The following is a 21,543-nucleotide window of genomic DNA, read 5'->3' on the forward strand; positions in this document are numbered from 1 at the left end:
ACATTACAAATGATTCTCAACAAGTTTTTAGGCAAGTTGGAAGAGATCTTATTTGCAAACACCTCTGTTTCATCCCTTCGGCTTCACTGAGCCTGGATCAGGGATGGAATCTGCTGGGGGGATATGTCTTGGCCTCTCCTGCATCTCCAAAAAGGGATGCAGAAGGGAAAGCACCACCTCCATGTCAGGCTCCAGCAGCTGTGAAAACAGAACCATGCAGTATTTTTTAGCAAGCAGTGTCGCTCACAAGCTGGTTTTCCCTGAGTCCCAAGGTGCAGCTTTCAAGTTACTGATGAACTGAACAAAAGGTAAAGCCAAAACCAAACAGAAAAAACCAAACTGAAAACAGCTCCCAGTTTCCCTCACTGAAATTAAATTTAACAAAAGGAAAACTGTCTTGGGATTGAAGGAATAAGATAATTTTATTTCTGTTTTTGCTGCTCATCTCTGATGTATTTTTTACTTCTCCGTAAAAATCATACTGTTGTACAGTCATTTTGTTGTTTTTCTTTAAAGACTCTGGAGAGACAAGCTGAAGGATGAAATTATCTATTTACTCAAAGCAGGCTGAAAAAATAAAAACCCCACAGGAAAATATAACCCTTTCTCATCTCTCTTCTCTGAATTTTCATTGTTTTTGGTATTTCTGAGAAAGCTATGCCAAAGCTGCTGAATGCAATATGGAAAAATCTGGAGACCTTCTTGCAGTTTTATTAATAGTGTTCCTACAACCCAGGGCTACTGAGGACTTGCAGCCTCTCTAAACTACCACTTTAATCAAATTTAAAACTTTTTTAAAAATGTGGTTTATAATCCAGTACTAATACTTTGAACTGTTGTTTGCTTTACAGAGAAATGCATACAACAGAGTAGTTTGAGAGTTGTCACTTTATATTCATGCCCTGTTATATAAACAAACTCTCTGGTGCAGTAATTAGGCTAAAACCACATTCAAGCCTTGAAGTTATAGGAGTTTTGCTCAGTCTAAGTAATGTGACTTAAACAGGACCATGGTTTCACTATGTCAGGGTGTATCTGAGCAATGTTATAGGAGAGACCTGGAATAAAGTGAGTCCCCTTACAGAGGTGAAAAATTTACCTCACTGTAATTCTAAAATTGAAATCTTACTTACTCATTTGGTTACTTTATCATGCCAAAAAGAAAACCCAAAACCCCCAAACCTGGAGCAACAAAATCAGCTTAGGAACCAATCTAGCTAAACTGATGCAATTGTATCTTTAAATTCCCTTACTTTAAAACCCCAGTTATTTCCCTGCTATCAGTAAACTGATTTACTAAATCAGTTTATGGCAACTCAGTTCACATTTTCAAGAAAAGATACTCCTATGGTGAATATGCCAAATAATAAACCTGCTGAGTTTTATGCAGTTATCTCATGACCCCTGGAACAAAGTAACTGCTTGCATGTGTGCTCCCATTTATTCTCCAAACCAGACTGACACTAAAGATGGGAGAAATGACCCTTTATGACTGTGCACTGCTCTGGACTGCATGCAGCCTGCTACTGCAGTTCAGGAGAACCTGCTTCTTCTTGTCTAAGAGCACCAATTCCTTTAAACAAAGTTGACTCAATCACATGAAAACTTTGCTGTACAAAAGCTGATGAGACATGCTCTATTAAAAAGAAAAATTACACAAAACCCATAAAAAAGATAATAGAAACTGGAATAAGAGTACCTACAAAGTACACACATGCACCGATGTGCCTGCTCATTTGAGAAAATACCTGCATGTATCTCTTAGCCAAATTGGAAGGCATGTTCATTATTCTGGAGGCTCAGCACTGCAACTGGACAATTTGTTTGATGCTTGTGCACCAGGTTTCTGTAGAAGCTGGTTGACTTGAGAGGAAGGTGAAGAAAGTGAAATCAGAAGAGCTGATACCACAGAGTCTGGGGTTACACTGACCCCCACCAGCTGCCTACAGAAATCACAGTTTTAGGATGAATCCCACTTGGTCACAGATTCCTTGCTCTGAGACAGCTGATCTCTGTCTTTTTTATCACTTAGAGCTGAGTATCTGCTGGGGGCTGAGTCAGCAACTGCAGCCCTGAGCTCCTTGAAAGTAATTTAGCTTCTGGAGGCTGCCAGCCACTCCAAGGAGCCAGGAGTCCACTGAACCCTTTTGGAGCATACTGATGCTCTGGCTGCATTGCATGCTCTGGCTGCATTGCTTTCTGCCCTGTGCCCCTGCTCAGCTGGACCTTGGGAAGGACATAGCATGGAAGGAACATCCTTAGCTGGAACTGCCAGTAGAAGTAGATTTGTAGCAGGGTGGGGGTTACCTTTCACTACTCAAGAGTCAGAAAGAAATAGTTGATTGAATATTACAAAGGTTGGGATCCTGGATAGCATCAGTCACCTTCATGCTCTGTCCCTTTAGCTTTCATGTTTGCTGGCTAGAGGTACAGTTCACAATAAAGTCCCTCTGTGCTAGGTACAGCACAACTGCAATGCAAAGAGATGGTTTCTTTCCTCAAAGTACTTGTAATCTAAATTAATGATTACATACAGCAGTTGGGTGTTGTACACACACAAGGAAACAGACAGAACAAAAGGTTATGGCAGGCATTGTTGTCCAGCAATCTTTTAGTCATATTTATCTGTTCTACTGGACACAGATTTTGTGCTGGTCCATACACAGCAAGCTGATAATTGAGAGTGTGGTTTGGATCCCACTTTCCCACAAAGCAGATTCAGTAAGGTTGCCAGAGATACCCTTAAGCACAAAAGCTCAAATTTTCTCCTTTTTGCAGTAATATCTAAGCTGCTGGCAATAAGAAGACACCAGCTCCAGGGGTGTCCTTTCCCTGGAATGCCTATTTATCATCTGCATTTTATTGTCATAACATTGAAGAGTTGGAGCATCACTTAGAAAACCTCCCAGTCCCCACCAGTGTTACAGTAGGTGCAAACATCCTTGAGTGTGAACAGGACAGCATCAAGCACACGTTGCTAGCACATGTTCTTTTTCATTAAAATTCTGTCTGTTTCTCTGGCCAACTCAAATGAAAGCTGTGGATTGGAGAGGTGCTAAAATCCATAAATCCTCTCCCAAGTGCTAGTGGTTAGTAGTCAATACATAGAGCATATGCATCTGGAACCCCTTCTGTTATATTTCTGTTCTTAAAAGAAAGGGGGCCAATTAGCACTGACAAACAAAAGATAAGATGAAAGACATTCCCTTGCACTTGCTTTTGTTTTGATTGAGCATGATTGTTCAGATTCTGCCTCTAACACTACTGTAATCTTAATGACTTTCTCCTAATAATTTCAACATGAATTAGCAAGAATAGATCTGCTGGGAGCAGCAGGCATCTTCTTTTTATATGCATGGGCACCACATTACCAAATTGCTGGCTAAAGATTCTAGGTGATATAATGAAGTTAATAATAATAAATAATGGGAAGGGAAGTTGCAGGAAGGGAAATTCTGGGAAGGAAAAGGAAGTTCTGGGAGGGGAGGGGAGGGGAGGAGAGGGGAGGAGAGGAGAGGAGAGGAGAGGAGAGGAGAGGAGAGGAGAGGAGAGGAGAGGAGAGGAGAGGAGAGGAGAGGAGAGGAGAGGAGAGGAGAGGAGAGGAGAGGAGAGGAGAGGAGAGGAGAGGAGAGGAGAGGAGAGGAGAGGAGAGGAGAGGAGAGGAGAGGAGAGGAGAGGAGAGGAGAGGAGAGGAGAGGAGAGGAGAGGAGAGGAGAGGAGAGGAGAGGAGAGGAGAGGAGAGGAGAGGAGAGGAGAGGAGAGGAGAGGAGAGGAGAGGAGAGGAGAGGAGAGGAGAGGAGAGGAGAGGAGAGGAGAGGAGAGGAGAGGAGAGGAGAGGAGAGGAGAGAGAGCTCAGGTGGCCCATCTGTGCCTGCCGGAGTGGCTTCTGGATGGTTAAACAGGGAAGTTTCCTTAACTGGAAGCCTGTTTCAGTGTTTAAACACCCTCTCAGTTAAGAAATGTTTCTTCATGTCCAGTCTAAATCTCTCCTGTGCAGTTTTGAACCATTCCTATGAGTTCTATCAGTGGATACCAAAGAGATGAGCTCAGTACTTCCCTCTCCACACCTTCTCCTGAGGAAGCTGTAGGAAGCAATGAGGTCACCCCTTCAAGTCTCCTTTTCTCTGAACTGGAGAAACTCGGAGCCCTCACATGCTGCTCACAGGATATTCTTTCAGGTCTTGTCACCACTTTCTTGTCTTCCTCAGGACACATTAAAGGACCTGAACAACTTTCTTAAATCGTGGGGCCCAGAACTGCATGCAGTGTTCTGGGCGAGGCTACACCAACACTGGATACAGCAGGACAACCACCTTTTTGACTGTCTGGTCATGCTGTGTTTGATACACCACAGGATGGGGTTTGCCCTCTTGGCTGCCAAGACAACACTGCTCTAACTCCTTCTATTCACCTGTTGCTGGCCAGCACCCCCAGATCCCCATCTGCAGGGCTGTTCTCCAGCCACTCTTTTCCCAGTTTATACTTGTGCCTGGTGTTACTCAGTTCTAGGTGCAGAAAATCCAGCATTTTGACTTTTTAAAATTCATCCCATTCATCACAACCCAATGCTCCAATTTATCTAGATCTCGCTGCAAGGTCTCTTGTCCCTCAGGAGCATCAAGAGTACCTCCCAGTTTGGTACCACCAGCACCTTGCTAATGATGCATTCAACTCCTGCTTCCAGGCTGTTGGTAAATACATTGAACAAGACTGGCTCTGGAATTGAAGAGCAAGGAACAACACTGGGGACTGGTCACCAGACAGATGTAGCCCCAGAACAACCAACAATAATGCACCAACATCTTCAAAAAGCATGAATAATAAACGTGCTCTTGGAAGGAGTTTTTCTTTACTGGTCATGGCAATAATGCTGTTACTGCTGCCTGAACACTGTAAATCCCATACAGATATCCTACCTGCCATCTTGTCTGCTGATTGTGTATCCAAACAGAGGATTGTTGACAAAGCTGATGTTCACTCCAACTAGAGGGGTCCCATCTGCTGTCATCACCTGGCCTCGAATCACACATGCATGTCTGCAAGAAGGAGAAAAATTATAAGAAAGAGTAAGTCTTTTGACAAATCCAGTCTGTTGATGTGGCTGGGAATTCCTATGGATTAGAAAGCTAAGGCCTTTATAGCCTGCAAAGCTGGAGGCCATGCTGTGTGTTTTGATGGTGGGATGCTGCCCTTGAAGGCTTTCTCAGGCATTGAATAAAAACCTTGGTTACTCCAAGTGAGGTTTACAATTACCCTACTATATAAAAGCAACAGCTCCAGCATATACTTCATTAAGTATAAAATTCTGTAGGATTCACAACATCACACCAGAATTTCACTGAATCTCCTGAGATGGAAGGGACTCAAAAGGATCACTGAGCCCAGCTCCTGTCCCTGCAGAGAACAACCCTCAAATCATACCACATTCCTTGCTGTACAAACTTCTTCAACTATGGCAGGCTTGGTGCCATGACACTCCCCCAGGAGCCTCTTCCAGTGCCCAACCACCCTCTCCCTCTGAGTGAAAAACCTTTTCCTAACAGCCAGTAGTGTCTTAACAGTATTGCCCTAATTAAAAGCAAGGTGTATTTTAAAATCAAAGGGAACAGGAAATTGCCATGCAGTACACAGACGTATTTAAGGTACAAAAGCCACAGAAGATCCTGACCAAAGCTTGGCAGCTCGTTTCTTTCCCATTTGGGAAAACCATGACAGAAAATTTGCCAGGTTCAGAAAGCCTCCTTACAATCTTCCTGGGGAGCTGAACACACTAATAGGATGGGCTTTTTCTTACCCTCTTTTTCTTTCCAGGTTTGGTAGATTGTACCATTTTATAGGCTACATCTATTCCAACTACTCTGTGATCTGTAATATGCTCTTTTATCTAAGGATTTCAAGGACCTTTACAAACACTGATTAATACAGCCAGATGGGTATTTTACAGAGAGAGGAAATAAAACATGGAATGATTTTCAGTTGTCCAAGGTCAGTCAGAAAACCTGCAGTAAAGCCAAAGACAAATTTTCTTGGTTCTCATTCCAAAGTCTGTTTCCAGACTTCTAAGTCATTACTACATTGCTACCTTAGGAGCTTCCCATAAAGACAAAACATCACATGTCTGCAAGAGTGTCTGAACCCAATTTTTGGCTGAAGGTAACTATTTTTCTGAGCAGCAACAGCAAATTGTAGTGTCAGTGTGCTAACGTGACCCAATGAATAATTTTTCTAAGTGCTGTCCTGCTGGAGAGCAGAGATTGAAAGCCAATGTTTCTCCAGGTGCAGAACCAGATCTCAGCTAGAGTAAATCATCCCAGCTGCACTTCAGTGGAGCAATGGTGCTTTGCTGGTTCACTGAGGCAAAGCATGATTTCTGCAATGTTTTGTAAAGAAGATTTCATAAACACAAATCATTAGGGAAAGAGCCAGTTATTTTCTTACAGTCCACCCAAAATCTGAGATTGTACAATGCAAAGGAGATAAAGTATAACTTCTGTTTAATAAAGGCTGAACAATTTTTACATTCCACAGTACAGCAAACAGCCCATTTGCCAGGGAGTCTTAAAATTCCTGCTGATCTAAATAGAGAGCTCCAATATTATCAAAAATTACCACAGCGATGCCAAAATGTGTTTGCAATCTAAGATATTACTATATTCACATATAATTTTAGAATAGGTCACAAGAAAATTAGATACTGGAAATGATTTTTATGTCACTGAGTTTTCTCTGATGTATTATCAGTGACTTCTTAGGAGTCATGTAGGAAAAGACTTGGACCAAGTTTAGAGCTAATAATCCAAAAGTGGTTTGGGCTGGAAGGGATATTAAAGATCATCTAGTTCCAAGATGCCTGCCTTCCACTAGACTGATTTACTCAGAGCCCCGGGCCTCTAGCTGGCCTTGAACATTTTCAGGGACAGGGCCAATGAGGGGAATAATATCCTTAATACTTCTTTTGTTTCTCCCATTAAGGGCTCTAACTCAGCTTTCCATATATAACAACTGGAAAACAATAATCCAGTACAGTATTATGTACATCACTCTCTAACACACAGGTAGAGCATAACTCAAAAGGATCACGATGCCATGGGATTTGCTTGGAAAAATGTCAATGCTTGGAATAACCCCAGTGAAGTCAACAGGTCACCATCTGCAGTGCAATTTTTGTGTAAAGTGAACAAGTCTGAGCACATCTTCGAGCCAACAGCAGAACCTAGGCTTTCTCTTCCCAGTTTTTTTTCATGATCTACTCCACTCTGCCCCATCTTCTTTTCTATCCAGCGAGACCAGATGATGGGTTTGAAACTTCCTTCTCTCAGCTTCTCATCAAATGAGCTGAACATTTTGTGGAAGACAAGGAACCACTGCAAATTCATTCTTTCATGAATACTAGCACCTGAGTACAAAGGAATTGGTTTCTGTACCATATATTCAAGTAAACACTGCAAATACAAATGATTTAAAATAATAAGAACAAGTGTTGCACTATGACATGAAATAACTCATGCACCCACACTAAGATCAAAACAGCAAAAGGAAGTAACTTTATTTCTGACCTCGCAATATATAGAATTCCAAAAGTGACAGTAGATTGGAGGATGAAATTGCCACTTCTCTGACCACACTGGTCAAACCAACAGTCCATCAATTCTCTCCTCCCACAAAGAAGAATGCAAAAACAATCATTATTTACATGAACAGTGTGTGAGAACTCCAGAAGGTATGGAAAACTCCCAGAAGAACTTTAAAACTTTTAAAAGAACAGGGCGACAAACAGGATCATACATTTCTGTAAACCCAAGAAGAACACTTCCACCTGTTCTTTTTTCTTTCAGGAGGCCAAAGCAAGTAAAGAAAAAAAATCATGCTGCAGATGTCTCTCCTGTTGCCCTACACACATGTCCAGGCAGTTTTAAAGTTCTAAGTAACAGTGCAAGAAAATTAGCCTAGACCTTTGGCTCAGTAAATGGGGGATGTCCTTTATATCCAAAAGCATCTGCTCCATTACATATCACTGACAACTATTTCTACAGCAAACACCAGCACAAGGTGGACAATCAAAGAGCTTCCTCTCACCCTGGCAGCTGTAGCAAATGCATTTGACATCCCACCTTTGGAAAGAGACATAGTTCCCATCCTGGCTGCTGCTTCCCAGCACTTATCCAACTCTGCTAGCACACCTACGTGATCATGGACTTGGAAGCTGTCTCTTCTCAGAGAAGCAGCTCATCAGCAAACCCAGCAGCATCCCCACCCTCCTGAGGACTGTAACCTGCTTTATTTCCATGCTTTAAGGAAAGATGTTACCACTAAGGGGACATCACTCCCAACCCATAGCAATAAAAGGAAGATGGAGCAAGATGCATGAATCTGAATCTCTTTAAAAGAGATAGAGCTGGGAACTGGAGGAAAACTGAACCCCAGACTGTCCCTGATGAGTCTCAAATCTTCTGCTTCCCTGGATGATAAAATTTGCCCCACTTGAATAAAACACAGTGCATTGGAAGCAGCTGGCTTCTCTAGTGTCAACATGTCCTTTCTGGAGGCAAGATTGAGTGTCTACAGTGCCCCAAGCCTGCCAGGAACCTGGTTAATGCTAATTTAGTCAGCTATTTCCTTCAGTTGACCTTGGTTTAAATGAAATTACCCTGCAAAGAATTTAAGTGGTACTGCTAAGATGCTCAGCTCTGCTAGAAGGTCTCCAAATACATTTACATAAAATTATCTCTCATGTTAATAGAAGAGATTTATTCCATCAGTCCAGGCCTGCTAGTTCAGAGTGTTTTCTGCAATTGAACAAAATTCAATTTCTTGTAGCCTGAGCCTCATCTTTTCGTTAAATTATTAACAGATTCCACCTATTGCCTCTGGTTTTTGGTTTGTGGGGGTTTTTTTTGTTTGTTTTGTTTTGTTTTCTTCACTACTGTTACAGGAGACTGTATAGATTCTTATTTTACAAAGAAAAGCAGTGTCCATTTTCCCCTTCTTTAATTAGACTTTTCCTTTTAACATTTGCTTTATTTGTCCATAAAAACTTGCTTGAAAGACCAAATCATTGCCAAAATGCTATTTACAATGCCAGATGGTATATCAGACAATTTTACACTGTTGCTTTGTAAAGTTATCCTTTATCCCCATGAAAATTAAATTAAGTCTTTCTGCTAAAATCTGGGCAACAGTGGCAAAACAGACTGGGGTACACTGATGCCTTTACACTCCTATTGCTCAGAGACAAATAAAATTTTACAGACTGTCAACAAAATTCAAGCAGACCAAAGCAAACTTAGAAAAGAAGCCAGAAAAGTAAATTCCACAAAAGCCATTTCACCTCATGGGAGCACATTAAAGATTTGTCTTTAATACTAACTCTGATCCAGTGTCTCACAACCTCGACACTGGTCCTTCCAACACAGTTTGGTCACAGATGTTTTCTGGTGACAGTGTGCTTGCCATTTGGAAATAAGCAAAAAATACTGTTTCTGCTGAGCATTTTTCATTGTAAGAAGAAAATTGTATGCATCCTAAATCCCACTTTTTCTGCAAGAAATGTATATTCTTTCCTTGACTGAGGATAGGTGCCATGGGAAATCTCACTCCGATTAATTTCTGCTGCTCTTCAAAATACTTCCTACATACTTCATTCTTGTTTAAAGGTTTCAATGTGTGAAAATGGTTATCATGACTGCTTAGCCATCCTCAGCCAAATTATTAATAACAAATATTTTAATTTGACATTATAAATATTTCTGAACTTACCACTTTCATATTTTATTGGTATATATAAATATACATGCACATATATAGGATTTATCCTTCTTCTCAAAAAGGAGAACAAAAAAACCCAAAAACTACAATAGAGCTCCATAGAACAAAAATCCAGAAAGTTATAATTCATTGGGAAGAACGTTATTAATGAAAAATAATCTCTGCAGCCTTTCCATGTGACACGAATCATGGCAGCTGGTCTATTTATGTCTCTTTACTGCACCTGCAAAATAACAATCCCCTCCTTACAGAGACATAAGAATAATTGTAGTAATCTGATAATCCCTTTGCATAGGGAGTTTTACATTCTCACAACACTCCTCTGTGATCTGCTCAGTCTGATAAGTGCCTAGAAGTACAGACATGCTACAATATCTCGTCTTTAGCCTTGGCTATGGCCTTTTTGCTTGAGAATAAGAGAGGATAAAGCAAAATGTACCTCATCCATTTTGGGTTGAATGCACCTGTCTAATGTTAAACAACCTCAGGGCAGTCTTGTACCAGGATAGACAGAGCACTTGGTAGAATGCCAGGTAAAAGTTAAGGGCATCACGATCAAACACACGGACACAGAGAAAATGCCTGAGCTGGCAGATGAAGGACAAAAGTAGAAGAGGAAAGATCAGAACATAGAGACATTCAGGTTCATTGCTTGTGGCAGTATTTTCCTCAAAAGCTGTCTGTAAAAACAGCCCTGCCCACTCGCCTCTTAACTGTGCAGAAAAACCTCCTGACAGCCTTTCTTTGAACTGAGTAAATCCGTCTGACTTTTTTAGTTCAGTTTAGTTGTAAGAAAATCTTAAAGTCAAAACCTATGTACTGCTCTTAGCTGCTATCTGAATTAAGGAATTAAAGTAATGAAAAAGAATGCAAATTATCCTTCTGAAGGTCGCCTTGTTAAAAAGAAAAAAGGCAGACTGTTATATAGGAAATTAGAGGAGTCATCCAGGAGCCCCACACTATCATGGACAGCACAAGTGAGTTTTTGAAAGGGTTTGGCAGGTGTTGTGCAGCTGGGATACAATCCTGCTGGACTTAGCAGGGCTTGATGCAATAGGACATGGAATAATGGTTCTAAACTAGAAAAGGGTAGATTCACACTACATTTAAGGAAGAAATTGTTTTATGATAAGGATGGCAAAACACTGGCACAGACTGCGTGGGGAGGTTGTGGCTGCCCAATCCCAAGAAACATTCAAGGCCAAGTTGGATGGGCTTTGAGCAACCCGATATGGCTGAAGATGTCCCCTACTCATGGCAGGGGCTAGATGGCCTTTAAAGGTCCCTTTCACCCCAAAATGGTTTATTATTCTAAATAACTAATCAGGCTCATCTGAGGAGTTTGCACTAAGGGAAGCACCAGAATGCTGGTGTCAATGTGACAAAGGGACTAATGCACTAACGTTTCACCATATCCCCAGTGGGGACCTGCTAAGTGGCACTGACAGACAGGGTTTGGAACAGATCCTGCTATTCTGCTTTGTGAGCTGTTGATGGAACAGGGACCCTGGGTGACAAAGAGCAAAGTTTTTAAGAGTTCTGAATGGAATCAGTAAAAGAAAGTAATTTCTAAGTAGTTTGCAGGAAGAAACTGTACCTTCCCTGTTCATTTAACTTACTCAGTGAAGGTACTAAAAAGGTCTCATCTCTGAAGGATCAGGAGAAGCTGATAATTATGTGGGGATGAGCCTTAGCTGTTAACCTTTTGCAAGAAGCCTTCTACAGTATTTAGATATTCCATGAAAGACACAGCAAAGCCAAGTGAATGAAAAGCTCCAGTGAATACCCATTACTGAAATTGTTAGAAAGGGGGAAAAAGCCACATAATGCTCAGATACTTTTATAAATGTGACTAATGAAGTTGGTATTTGAAGTCAAAAAAGAAGTGCTTATTAATCAATATTTATAATAACATCTCTAGATGCAGATTTTATTCTTACTGCCTCCTTAAATCTCGTCTAACTTGACAGTATCAAACCAATGAGTCTTCATTTGATATTTTTAGTATACATGCAAGGACTTGGTTTTGTGATCAGTTGTTGTTCGGTTTCTTAGGCTTCCCACTGCATGCACCTGATTCCATTCTGCTCTGTGAAGACTTATAAACTGATGGTTCTTTAACGTCTCCTTGGGTATCATCTTTTTCATCAGTATTAGGGACTGCTGGTTGTAGCTCCTCCAAAAGGAAAAAGAGGAACATTTATTGCATTACATCTTGGTAACAAAATGTAATATCCTTTGAGGACCACCTACCACTTCTAGAAACTCCATGATCATTGCTCTCACAAGAATTCTCTGCTGGCTCCATTCTTGAAAGACTCAAGTCCTTATTGCTTTGAATACTTCTCCCAGGAATTGAACATTATTCACCTTCTCGATGTGTGTCCTTTTATCTTTATGACAGCACAATCTTACTCTCTGATCTGCCAAGCAATCTGGCCACTCGTGGAAAGAGATGCCACTCCTGCCATCCAGAGCATCTTGTGTCTCTATGCCTCATTGACTCACTATTTTTACACCTCAAGATTTCTTAGTTGAGCTGTAACAGTAAGGTGGGAGGGTAAGGGATATGGGAAAGCTACTCAGCAGAGGAAAGGCTGCTGATGACATCTGTGGAATTGTAAAACTGCCTCCAACTGTTTAAATGGAAGTATTTGAGAACAGTTTTATAGGAAATGCAACATATAATAAAGATGGGCTGTGCTTTACCACAAAGTTTCAGTGAAGAATCCTTTTACTCACAATGTGGTTGGCTAATGCTTTAGGAGTTGATGACTCTCTCCTTTTCTCCAGTAAAATCAAAGAAACACTCTCTTGCTTTGCATAAGGTATCAAAGAAACACAATCACACTCATATTTTTTGAGGTCTGTACAATCCAAATCAAGTGTCCAGTAGTACATAAAGTGCAAGATCATTTTTCCACCTAATACTGAATTATGCTTATTTCATGCTTTTTCAGAAGTCATTTTATAGCCATTATTTCTATGAGAGATAAAGACTTTATGCTGCAATAACTTTCAGAGATGAATAGTGTATTCATGTCAAGTCTTCACTAAAAATGTCTGCAGAACTTAGTAGCTCTGCATTATTACAGTATTTTACATCTGATATTTATTTTGTAAACTCTGGCCACATATTCAGCTCTGCAGAAGAACAGGAATAAAAGCACTGCCTTTCATTGAATCTGAGGCATCATGAAAAAAAACCAAGCAGAAGAGGAGGAAAAATACATTATTTCCAGGTTAATTACAAAATTATCTCTCTTTTGATGATCATAGGAGAAGTTCTTTAACTACATATAAGGTATCTGATAGATTTGTAATGATCAAAAGGAATTAGGAAAAAATGTCCAATAAAATACAAAAGATTTTATTTTTGGAATTATAAAACTGCTTTTTTATACAGGAGGTTTTAACCAATGTAGCAGATAAATGTCACACTCAAAGGACAGACTCTTCCTGATATGGCAGCTTTTCTCAGAGGACAGGAACTTAAGTAATGAATAAATATTCAATCAAATGTCCACATGCAGATCCAAGAGAATGCATCAACACCTACACCATAGTTTAGACTCCTAAATCCAAAAGTGCACATCAGTACCTCTGTAATCTGGGAGGTACTTAAATCTCAAGATTTCAAAACTTGCAAATTTGAAAAAAAACTCCTAATGAGCTGTTTTCTGCACAATCCAAGAGCTCTTTGGGCCATAGGTATCACCCAAGACCTTTTAATTCCAGGTGCAGGATGGTGCAGTGTTTCTATCGCTTGCCTCACTGGGCCTTGGAAGCATGCCCAGATCACACTGGGAAGATCCTACTCCTTCCTTTGTGCTTGGTCATAAATATCTTATGCTTTAAAAATATTTTTAAAAATCTGCAGCCCAATTTCTCTAATGACTTACACAGGACTTACAGAATTACAGAATCATAAATGTTGGACAAGACCTCGAAGATCATTGAGTCCAACCAAATTAATTTTACTAACAGTTTCAAAAGAGGACTATAATTACATCATGGTTACACTATCTATGTCATGGAAAAGTACATAAATATGGACAGGAGTTTTGCTTTCATGAAGTCTTGCAGGTACAAATTCCACAAAGTTGATATAAGTAGCTGCATATATTGCATTAATTTACTATATGGGAATAATGTTATGCTAAACTCAAAATCAGAGGACAAACATTGGAAAAGAAAATAAGCCCTGTACACAGGAAAGGTAAATTTTAAAAATATGCTTTGCTCTTAATCCCTCTTGAAGGGATTAATTACCAAAATAAAACCAGTAATTTCTAAAAAGCTATGACTTGTACCTAATAAGGACTTCATATAAGTAGAAAGCATCAAAAGAAGAATGATGCCTTTGGAAGACAATAATGCTGGTGAGAAGAGGGTTTGAAGACTTGCTGTGTTACCCTGGACTAAAATATGGAAAAATATGACCTTGCTTCCATCAAAGCAGGTACCATGCTGTGCCACAAGTGCTCACCCTCAGAACACTGGATGCTGTGTTATTTTTATGGCACAGTTTTAAACAGATGTAGCATTCCAATCTGTCCTAACCCATGGAGCTGCTGTGCTCCCTAAGCTCCTGTATCCCTTCTGGGTGTCTGCATTCAGTGGGTGCATCTGACCCAGAGAATTTCCTGCTGCTGGAGAGAACTGCATCTGCCTGGAGCTGGACCAGAGACATGGGCTGAACTAGCCAGCTCAGGAGAAATCATCAGATTAAAGCTACACCTAGTAAGTTTTCGTTCTTTGACCTCTAACTTTGTCTTCAACTAAAGAAGTGTTTCTTAGGTCACTGTATCAAAGTTACACTTTTCTTGATGGAAAAAGACAGAAAAGACAGAGCACCTTGGTTTCCTTGGGAAGAAACCTCAGAAAGATCTGCTACAATGAACCCACAGCCTTTCATGAATGGGATGAAATGTGTGAAAAGAAAAGAGAAGATGCTTTGAACATATGCACAGAATCAGAGAATGGTTGGTGACATTAAAGACCATCCAGCTCCAATGCCCTCCCATGGGAAGGGACACCTACCACTATATCAGATTGCTCAGAGCCCCATCCAACCTGACCATGAATACTTCCAGGGATAGGGCAGCATAAACTCCCTCAAGGATACTAAGAAAACATAGCAAAGTTCTTCAAAATCACTTAGGACTGAGCAGAAGGACTACCAAAACATTCTGAAAAAACATTCTGACACCGCTCCCCGCCCCCCCCCCCCCCCCCCATTTTCTTAGCTTTTCTTTGGCCATGATCAATATTCAGTTTTGTTTTTGATGGAATTTGGGATGAATGCTATTTAACTCTGACAATAAACCCCATTTCTTTATTTATTTATTCACAGTAAAGCAGCGCACACAGGCATTTATAGCATACCTGTCTCTCTGAGTTTCTAACTGTGCTGTGTAACCCTCTCCACCTGGATCAGTAAAGTACACTGTACTGCCTGGCACACAGAAGGGACACAGGAAGGTTGAGTGACATGTTTACAGATACCTTGTCACTCAGTAATGGGAAAATAAGTACAAAAAGTACAAAGTTAATTCTGATCAGAATTTTAAATCCTCAAAACCAACTTTGTATGCAGGCTACTGACCTGAGGGCAATCACTACTCTTGCAGCTAATAACAAATGCTGCTTTCTGATGTTTCATATAACTCAGATGGCTATTTCTAGCTGCCCAAGTAATCAGAACAGGTTGATATTATTAGCAGAAGGTAATTGTACACAATCTGTCTCAAAAAAGAAGGGGTATAAAACATACTTACTTCAAAACTGAATGACTTGAAATTCTCTTTACAAAAGTGCCAATTCTACACGTGGTTTTCTGAGGCACTTTAACCATACCAGCACTTAGCATAAAAGACTGTGGACCAGTCTATTCTTGCCATTTTATGAACCTGTACCTCAAAAGAGAGCAAATATATCAGATGCCCTACTTTATAGTCAACTTATTGACACCACTGCATTTTGTGCTACTCCTTATGTGAATGGACAACTAAGAATGGCTTAAAAACAACAAAGCAAACCGTAAGAGTAAGTGGTTTCAAAATCAATACAAGAATGACCAAGTAGAAGAGGAGTACTTGTTATCTGTTCATCAAAATGATGTGAAAAGACATTCTGTGCATTCAAAATTTAATTTAGCTACTTGCTTTATCATCATAAACACCCATTTCAATATGGGTAATGATTATTTTTTCTTCCCAAACATGAATAATATATAATTGCTGGTATTTGGGAAGAGACGAGGTCTTTGCCTTTATCCATCAGGGCAATTTATCATTGTCTTTCTTTTTCTTCTGCACTGGTGGAGAGCTTGTCAGCTCAGCTTGTTCTTAAAAAGCCAGAGTGTAATTCAATAATAAATTCACTCAAAGGCTTGCTGTCACGAGACATTCATTTATTTGTATCCATTAGGTGATCTGCACTGCTGTTCTCTCTGAAAAGTGGCTAAGCTGTGGTTTTGAAGCTTCGGAAATATATTGCAGAGATATTCAGTCACCTCCTTCACACTACTGCCACTTCTGCACAGGCCAGACAGGGATGCAAACGTGCCCAGGTTCCCTCAGGGTGATATCGGTCAGCCATCACCTAGTGAAGCCCGGAGGAGCACTCAGCTCCTGACCTGAATGGTGAGTGTGCCTGTGCCACTGGTGCCCGTGCAGGATACCAGGCACACAGGACACAGAGATCCACGCCACCTCTGTGTTGCCTGCTCATGGGGGACTGCTCACAGCAAATGATACAGATCCAACTCAACCCTACCCCATGAAGATAATGGCACTGGGACAGAAAGATATAGGAAGTTCCATGAACAGCAGCCTACAGTCCTAATCTTCACCAAGAAGGAGATCACTTCATGAATCATCCCAGCAGCAATGGGAGAGGGTTGTCCTAAATCAGGATGCTGGAGCCCTCCATAAGAATAACTCCCTCTTGTCAGACAAACTTTTAAGCCAGCAGATGGAAGGAGTGATGAAAGTAGCTCATCTTGCCCCCAGTGGCTGCTGTGATTTTTATAGAGACACCGAGCAGCTCCATGGATAACAGGGATATTACCACCTGTCTGTTGTAAAAGTAACTGGTGGAGTTTCAGTGACAATGCTACTGAATAAAGGGCACATCCACACATCAAATACAGGCAGTCCTGCCTGTCCAGACTAAATGGATCCCAGATTGTCCCAGATCATGCTGCCCCACATGCCAGTCACTGACTACTGCTGAAGCACTGTCATTTCCAGGGTGATCAGAGGAGCTGTTCAAAGGTCCAGCTTTCTGGGAGGTGATACAGGCAATTGAAATACAGAGAGAAGCCAAATTAGCAGAAAACCTTTGCAATGGTTGAGTGTATCCAGATCTTAAAGATTTGTAGGATCTTTAAGAACTAACAGGAACATGTGATGTCTTTTAAAATCCCAACAGAGTAGTGGCAATTTCAACAACCTAACACTCTCATGAGACTGGACCGGGTGCTGTCTCAGGGGAAAATATACCTTCTGTTGAGGTTCTTCAATGTTACTTGCAATCACTCTTGTGAATCAAGATACTTATCCTGAGAGATGCAATACAACCACAGCTCAGGTAATGTATCTGTAGACCATACTTAGTGGCATACACTCTATGCTGATAATTTGAGAATGGAAACCTCATAAATCATCACTACCTCTGTATAATTCTTCATTCTAACTTACATAGAACAAGTTTTATTACTTCCACTGCATTTAATCAAAAGCAGTCATTAAAACCCTTCCCATCGATCTTAATCTTTGCATTCCCTCACTCCACTAACCTACATACCAGACAAACATTTATGCTAGCAGGTGCTCCGTTTGAATTCTGAATCTCTCCTTAGCAGGACATCTACAGATGGTTAATAGATCCTACATAGAGATCTATCATCAGACCTATGAAACACATGTAACTCCTGTAGGAATTTATGTGATGCTAAATGACACATTCTTTCTGTTGGTCCTCTGCTGGCACTCTGAGAAACAAATTTACCATGTAATTAGAAATTTCCACTATTTTCCCCCAGCAGCTCTGTATGCTGTTGAATGCAAGCAGCCCTTCAAAAGAAGCTACAATTTTATTTTTTTACTGCACAAATATGAAGATTCCTATAGTTCATTAGTTGCATGGAAAGTTCACTGAACACAGATGTGTGTGTACCAAAACTTTCTTGCCTGTCAGAAAGGGTACATATGGACCTGATAACAGAGTCCTCTGTGGAAATACTGAGGAATTGCTACCCTAAATACATCAGAAAAATGCAATGGTGAGCATAATCTATTTCATATTCTGAAGCCTGATTTTACAGCAACAAATCACAACGACTAGTCCAGAGTCCGGACTGGTCAGTATCCAGTACCTGTGATCTTCAGAATGCCAATGAAGGACAACAATTTGCAATATAAAAGTGTTTGGTTATAGTCTGAGTCACTGTTGTCAGCTTTCTTGCACCCTGAAGACCTTGGAAGCAAGAAGTATCATGGAAAATATCACATCAGGGCAATTTCCTGACATTGCTGTGATGATGACATCAGCCTGTAGATTACCAAAAAAGGTGATATATGGGAGCTGGTACCTAAGAGATGCTGGCAGTGTCCCTCCATGAAAAGCATTAGGTCAGAGCTAGAGGGGTCTGAGAAGCCAGTTGAAATGTAAGTGCTGAAATAAATACCCACACAAACATGAGTGTTGTGTATTTTCAGTGCCAACCTATTAACTGCTGTGTGTGAGAAAACCGAAGCAGTTCATGACTGGGTGAAGCTCAACAAAGTTCAAACCTACATGTTGAGAGCCACCTCCAGGATCAGGATCACTACTTCTGAAAGGCAACATTCAGGGCAGACACTGAATGATCTAGGAATTTGACATCCCAGTTACCCTGCTACAAGAAATGATTTTCAGGGATGACCAGCCCTGACAGACAGGAATATACTTAAACCAAATTGCTGAGATGCAGTCAGAGAAGTGAACTGCTATGTTTTGTCTCCTGGTTCCAGTTTCTTGATGATGATTGCAGCGATAAAGAATTTCTTGATTTTAAAACCAATCTATATTCAACCTGATTGCTTATACTGCAAATCACTCTAACAGCCCTCCTTAGATGGTGTGATTTCCCTCAGTTCTTTTGAAGTCTCTAATATTCACACAATAGATTGCAAATAGCATTCTAGTTTCCTTCTCCTTTGTCTCTGTCAAAGGAAGATCTGTCACTGCTCTTTGGGTGATACTTGTGCACAATGTCAGTCACTTCATCTAGAAGAGCTGAATGGATGCCTTTCACTCCTTGAAATAAGGAAAGTGAGGAAACATGCAACAGCTCTTTTGTGTTGGGAAAGAAGGATCTTGCCTTACTGGCTGGCAGGAAACTGTAGGTGAAGAGATAGTCAACAGAACTACATCACCAAGAAAATTCTTCAGGTATCTACTTAAACAATTTTTCATTATTCTGCATTTTGCTGTGATTCCATGTCTTAAAATGGCCAAGTGGCTTATGCTTTACCACTTACTGAATCAACTCCAAAATTCACTTACCCGCCTTCAAAAGGATTGTCCCCTGGGATGACGTGAGTGCTGTCCTTGCCAATCAGGAACTTGATTCGATCATAGAAGGAATGCAAGCTCTGCTGGGAGACGGGGGCTTGCGTCTCCTGGATGATATCCAGGGGGTCTGGGGAGCCCAGGCACAGCGCATTAACGTGGCACAGTGGCTGCAAGCAGCAGTCTGGATCCATGCAATCCACCAGGCCATCTACAGAAGGGTAAGAAAAATTTTAGAGCAATGGAAACATGGAGTGCTGCAGACTTCAAGGTGCAAGAACTCCTTCCAATGCACACAATAGAGAAATGCAGATTTGCATCTACATTGAGTAAAGCATGTACACTCCAAGTCACAATAAGGAACCTAAGATACACATGAATACATAACATAAATATGCAGTAGTATGTAATATATGAAAACTCATATATTAGATTGGGCCCCCAAAAAAGCATATTTTATATTAATCCTAGGATGTGCCAATTCACAACTCAGTCACTTGGATAACTAAATCCAAAGCCTTCAAAGTTTTCGTGTTTTGGTTTTTTTTTTGACAAAATACACAACTTCTGTACCCTGCTCCTGTTCTTTGTGCAAATCATAACCATACTGCATTACACCAAAGCTACCAGGTTTGCTTTCAGCAAGACTAAATAGTGAATAAAGCCGTGGTATCTACCATGGCTGCAGAGACATCTATACATGTAACCTAGTAAAGCAAGAGTAGAAAGTGAGGGATATTTTGCTGGAAAGGTTTGATCTTTTTTCACCTTGGTCTCATTGACTCAATACTGACACAGAGTAACAGATGACTTCAAACTCTCAGGATATAAATCTTGCACTTTCAGCACCATTAAATTAATAGTAACAACAGTAATAACAGTGGACACTCATGAAAAGGCTTGCTGAGCATACTCCAGTAAAATGAGAGTCTGCATATCTGTCAAGCCATCAAATGCAGACGTACCACTTTACCTCCCACCGCCATAGCAACATGCTCCATTCATTTGGAGATGCCACTGCTCATTGCAAACAGCACAGTAAAAAGTAGTGACAGGAAAAGAAATACCAAAAAAAGTTCAAAAGAGGTTTGATGAAGCATCACACTTAGCAATAAAAGTTAGCAAGTAGTAGAGACAGATCTTTAAATCAGATAAGGGAACTGGATGTTTTTGTTCTGGGGTAATGGGATATGGAGCCCTTCACTTCCAACTCATCAGTTCAAGCAAGACAGTTTGACAGTGAATGAAAATTACTACCATGTGATGGCTGTTCACAGACCTATGTGAAATGAGTGGCTGGTCTCTGTGTAGCTGCTGGGAGCTCCATATATCACAGACACCACCTTTACAGCAAGCATCCTACTAACGACTACAGCAGAGAGAGAGGCAAGAAATGAATGTGCCTGAAAAGTGTCACTATCCTGAGAGGTAGAGCCCTCCTGAAGTGGGATGAAATCTTTAGTTTTCAGGATAATGGATTTTTTATCCCAAAAAAACAGTAAATTAAAACAAGACATTTTCTCATTACTACTGTTTATGAGCTTCAGTTTTGTCCCAGTTTTACCAGTAAGAATTAGAAGTCCTTTCACTAATGTTATTGGCATTACTCTGTATTTACTGCAATATAAATAGGATGAAATCTTTCATTGTTCTACTACTTAAGATGGCTTACACATCATGGACTTGGATTCTGTTGAGTTATACCTGTTCCAATCTTGGAATAGTTTAGTGTTTAAAGCATCACTGACATCATCATTTCATGTGGTTACTCACACACAGAAGGCTGAACAATCCTGGTAGGGGTTCCCAGAGCTTCCTGTGTCCAAGTAGGTCAAAGACAATGAGCACCTTCTCTGTGTACATGTGCACACACGCACACACACATTGGGGTCATTTCCACAAGTGCTCTGCACTTGCCATTAATGATAATGGGAGCCCTGTTAGGCCAGCAAAAGTGCCTTGGAAAATCCCATCTGTTACCCTTACCTCTGTCTGTCCTAACATCTCTGCATCTTTAGAACTCCTTACAAAATCACCACAAAAAATGTTCATCTTGGACACTAAACCTACCCACTGGCCTTTTCTCTTGATGACTAGTGATAATGAAAAAGAACTAATTAGAATTTCTTTGCCCATTAAAAAAATTGCTTGCTGCATATGATTAGATCAGTAGGACTCTGGAAGGTCAAATCTCAGATGGAGTTTGAGAGACCATTC

The 21,543-nt window shown here is 40.6% G+C and overlaps 1 protein-coding gene across 14 annotated transcripts in view; it reads right to left on the minus strand.

Annotated features, from left to right (window-relative positions):
• TENM4 (teneurin transmembrane protein 4) overlaps positions 1-21,543 on the minus strand; it is a 1,541,819-nt gene that overhangs the window by 77,694 nt on the left and 1,442,582 nt on the right. For all 14 annotated transcript variants that reach the window (XM_031505163.2, XM_077781310.1, XM_077781309.1 and 11 more), the window contains 2 exons: positions 19,321-19,537; positions 4,917-5,036 (listed from right to left, as the gene is read on the minus strand). In XM_031505163.2, the coding sequence (XP_031361023.2) occupies positions 4,917-5,036; positions 19,321-19,537 (337 nt within the window). The remainder of the gene's footprint in view (positions 1-4,916; positions 5,037-19,320; positions 19,538-21,543) is intronic.

Source organism: Lonchura striata, chromosome 2 (assembly GCF_046129695.1).
Source record: "Lonchura striata isolate bLonStr1 chromosome 2, bLonStr1.mat, whole genome shotgun sequence".
Lineage (NCBI taxonomy): Eukaryota > Metazoa > Chordata > Aves > Passeriformes > Estrildidae > Lonchura > Lonchura striata.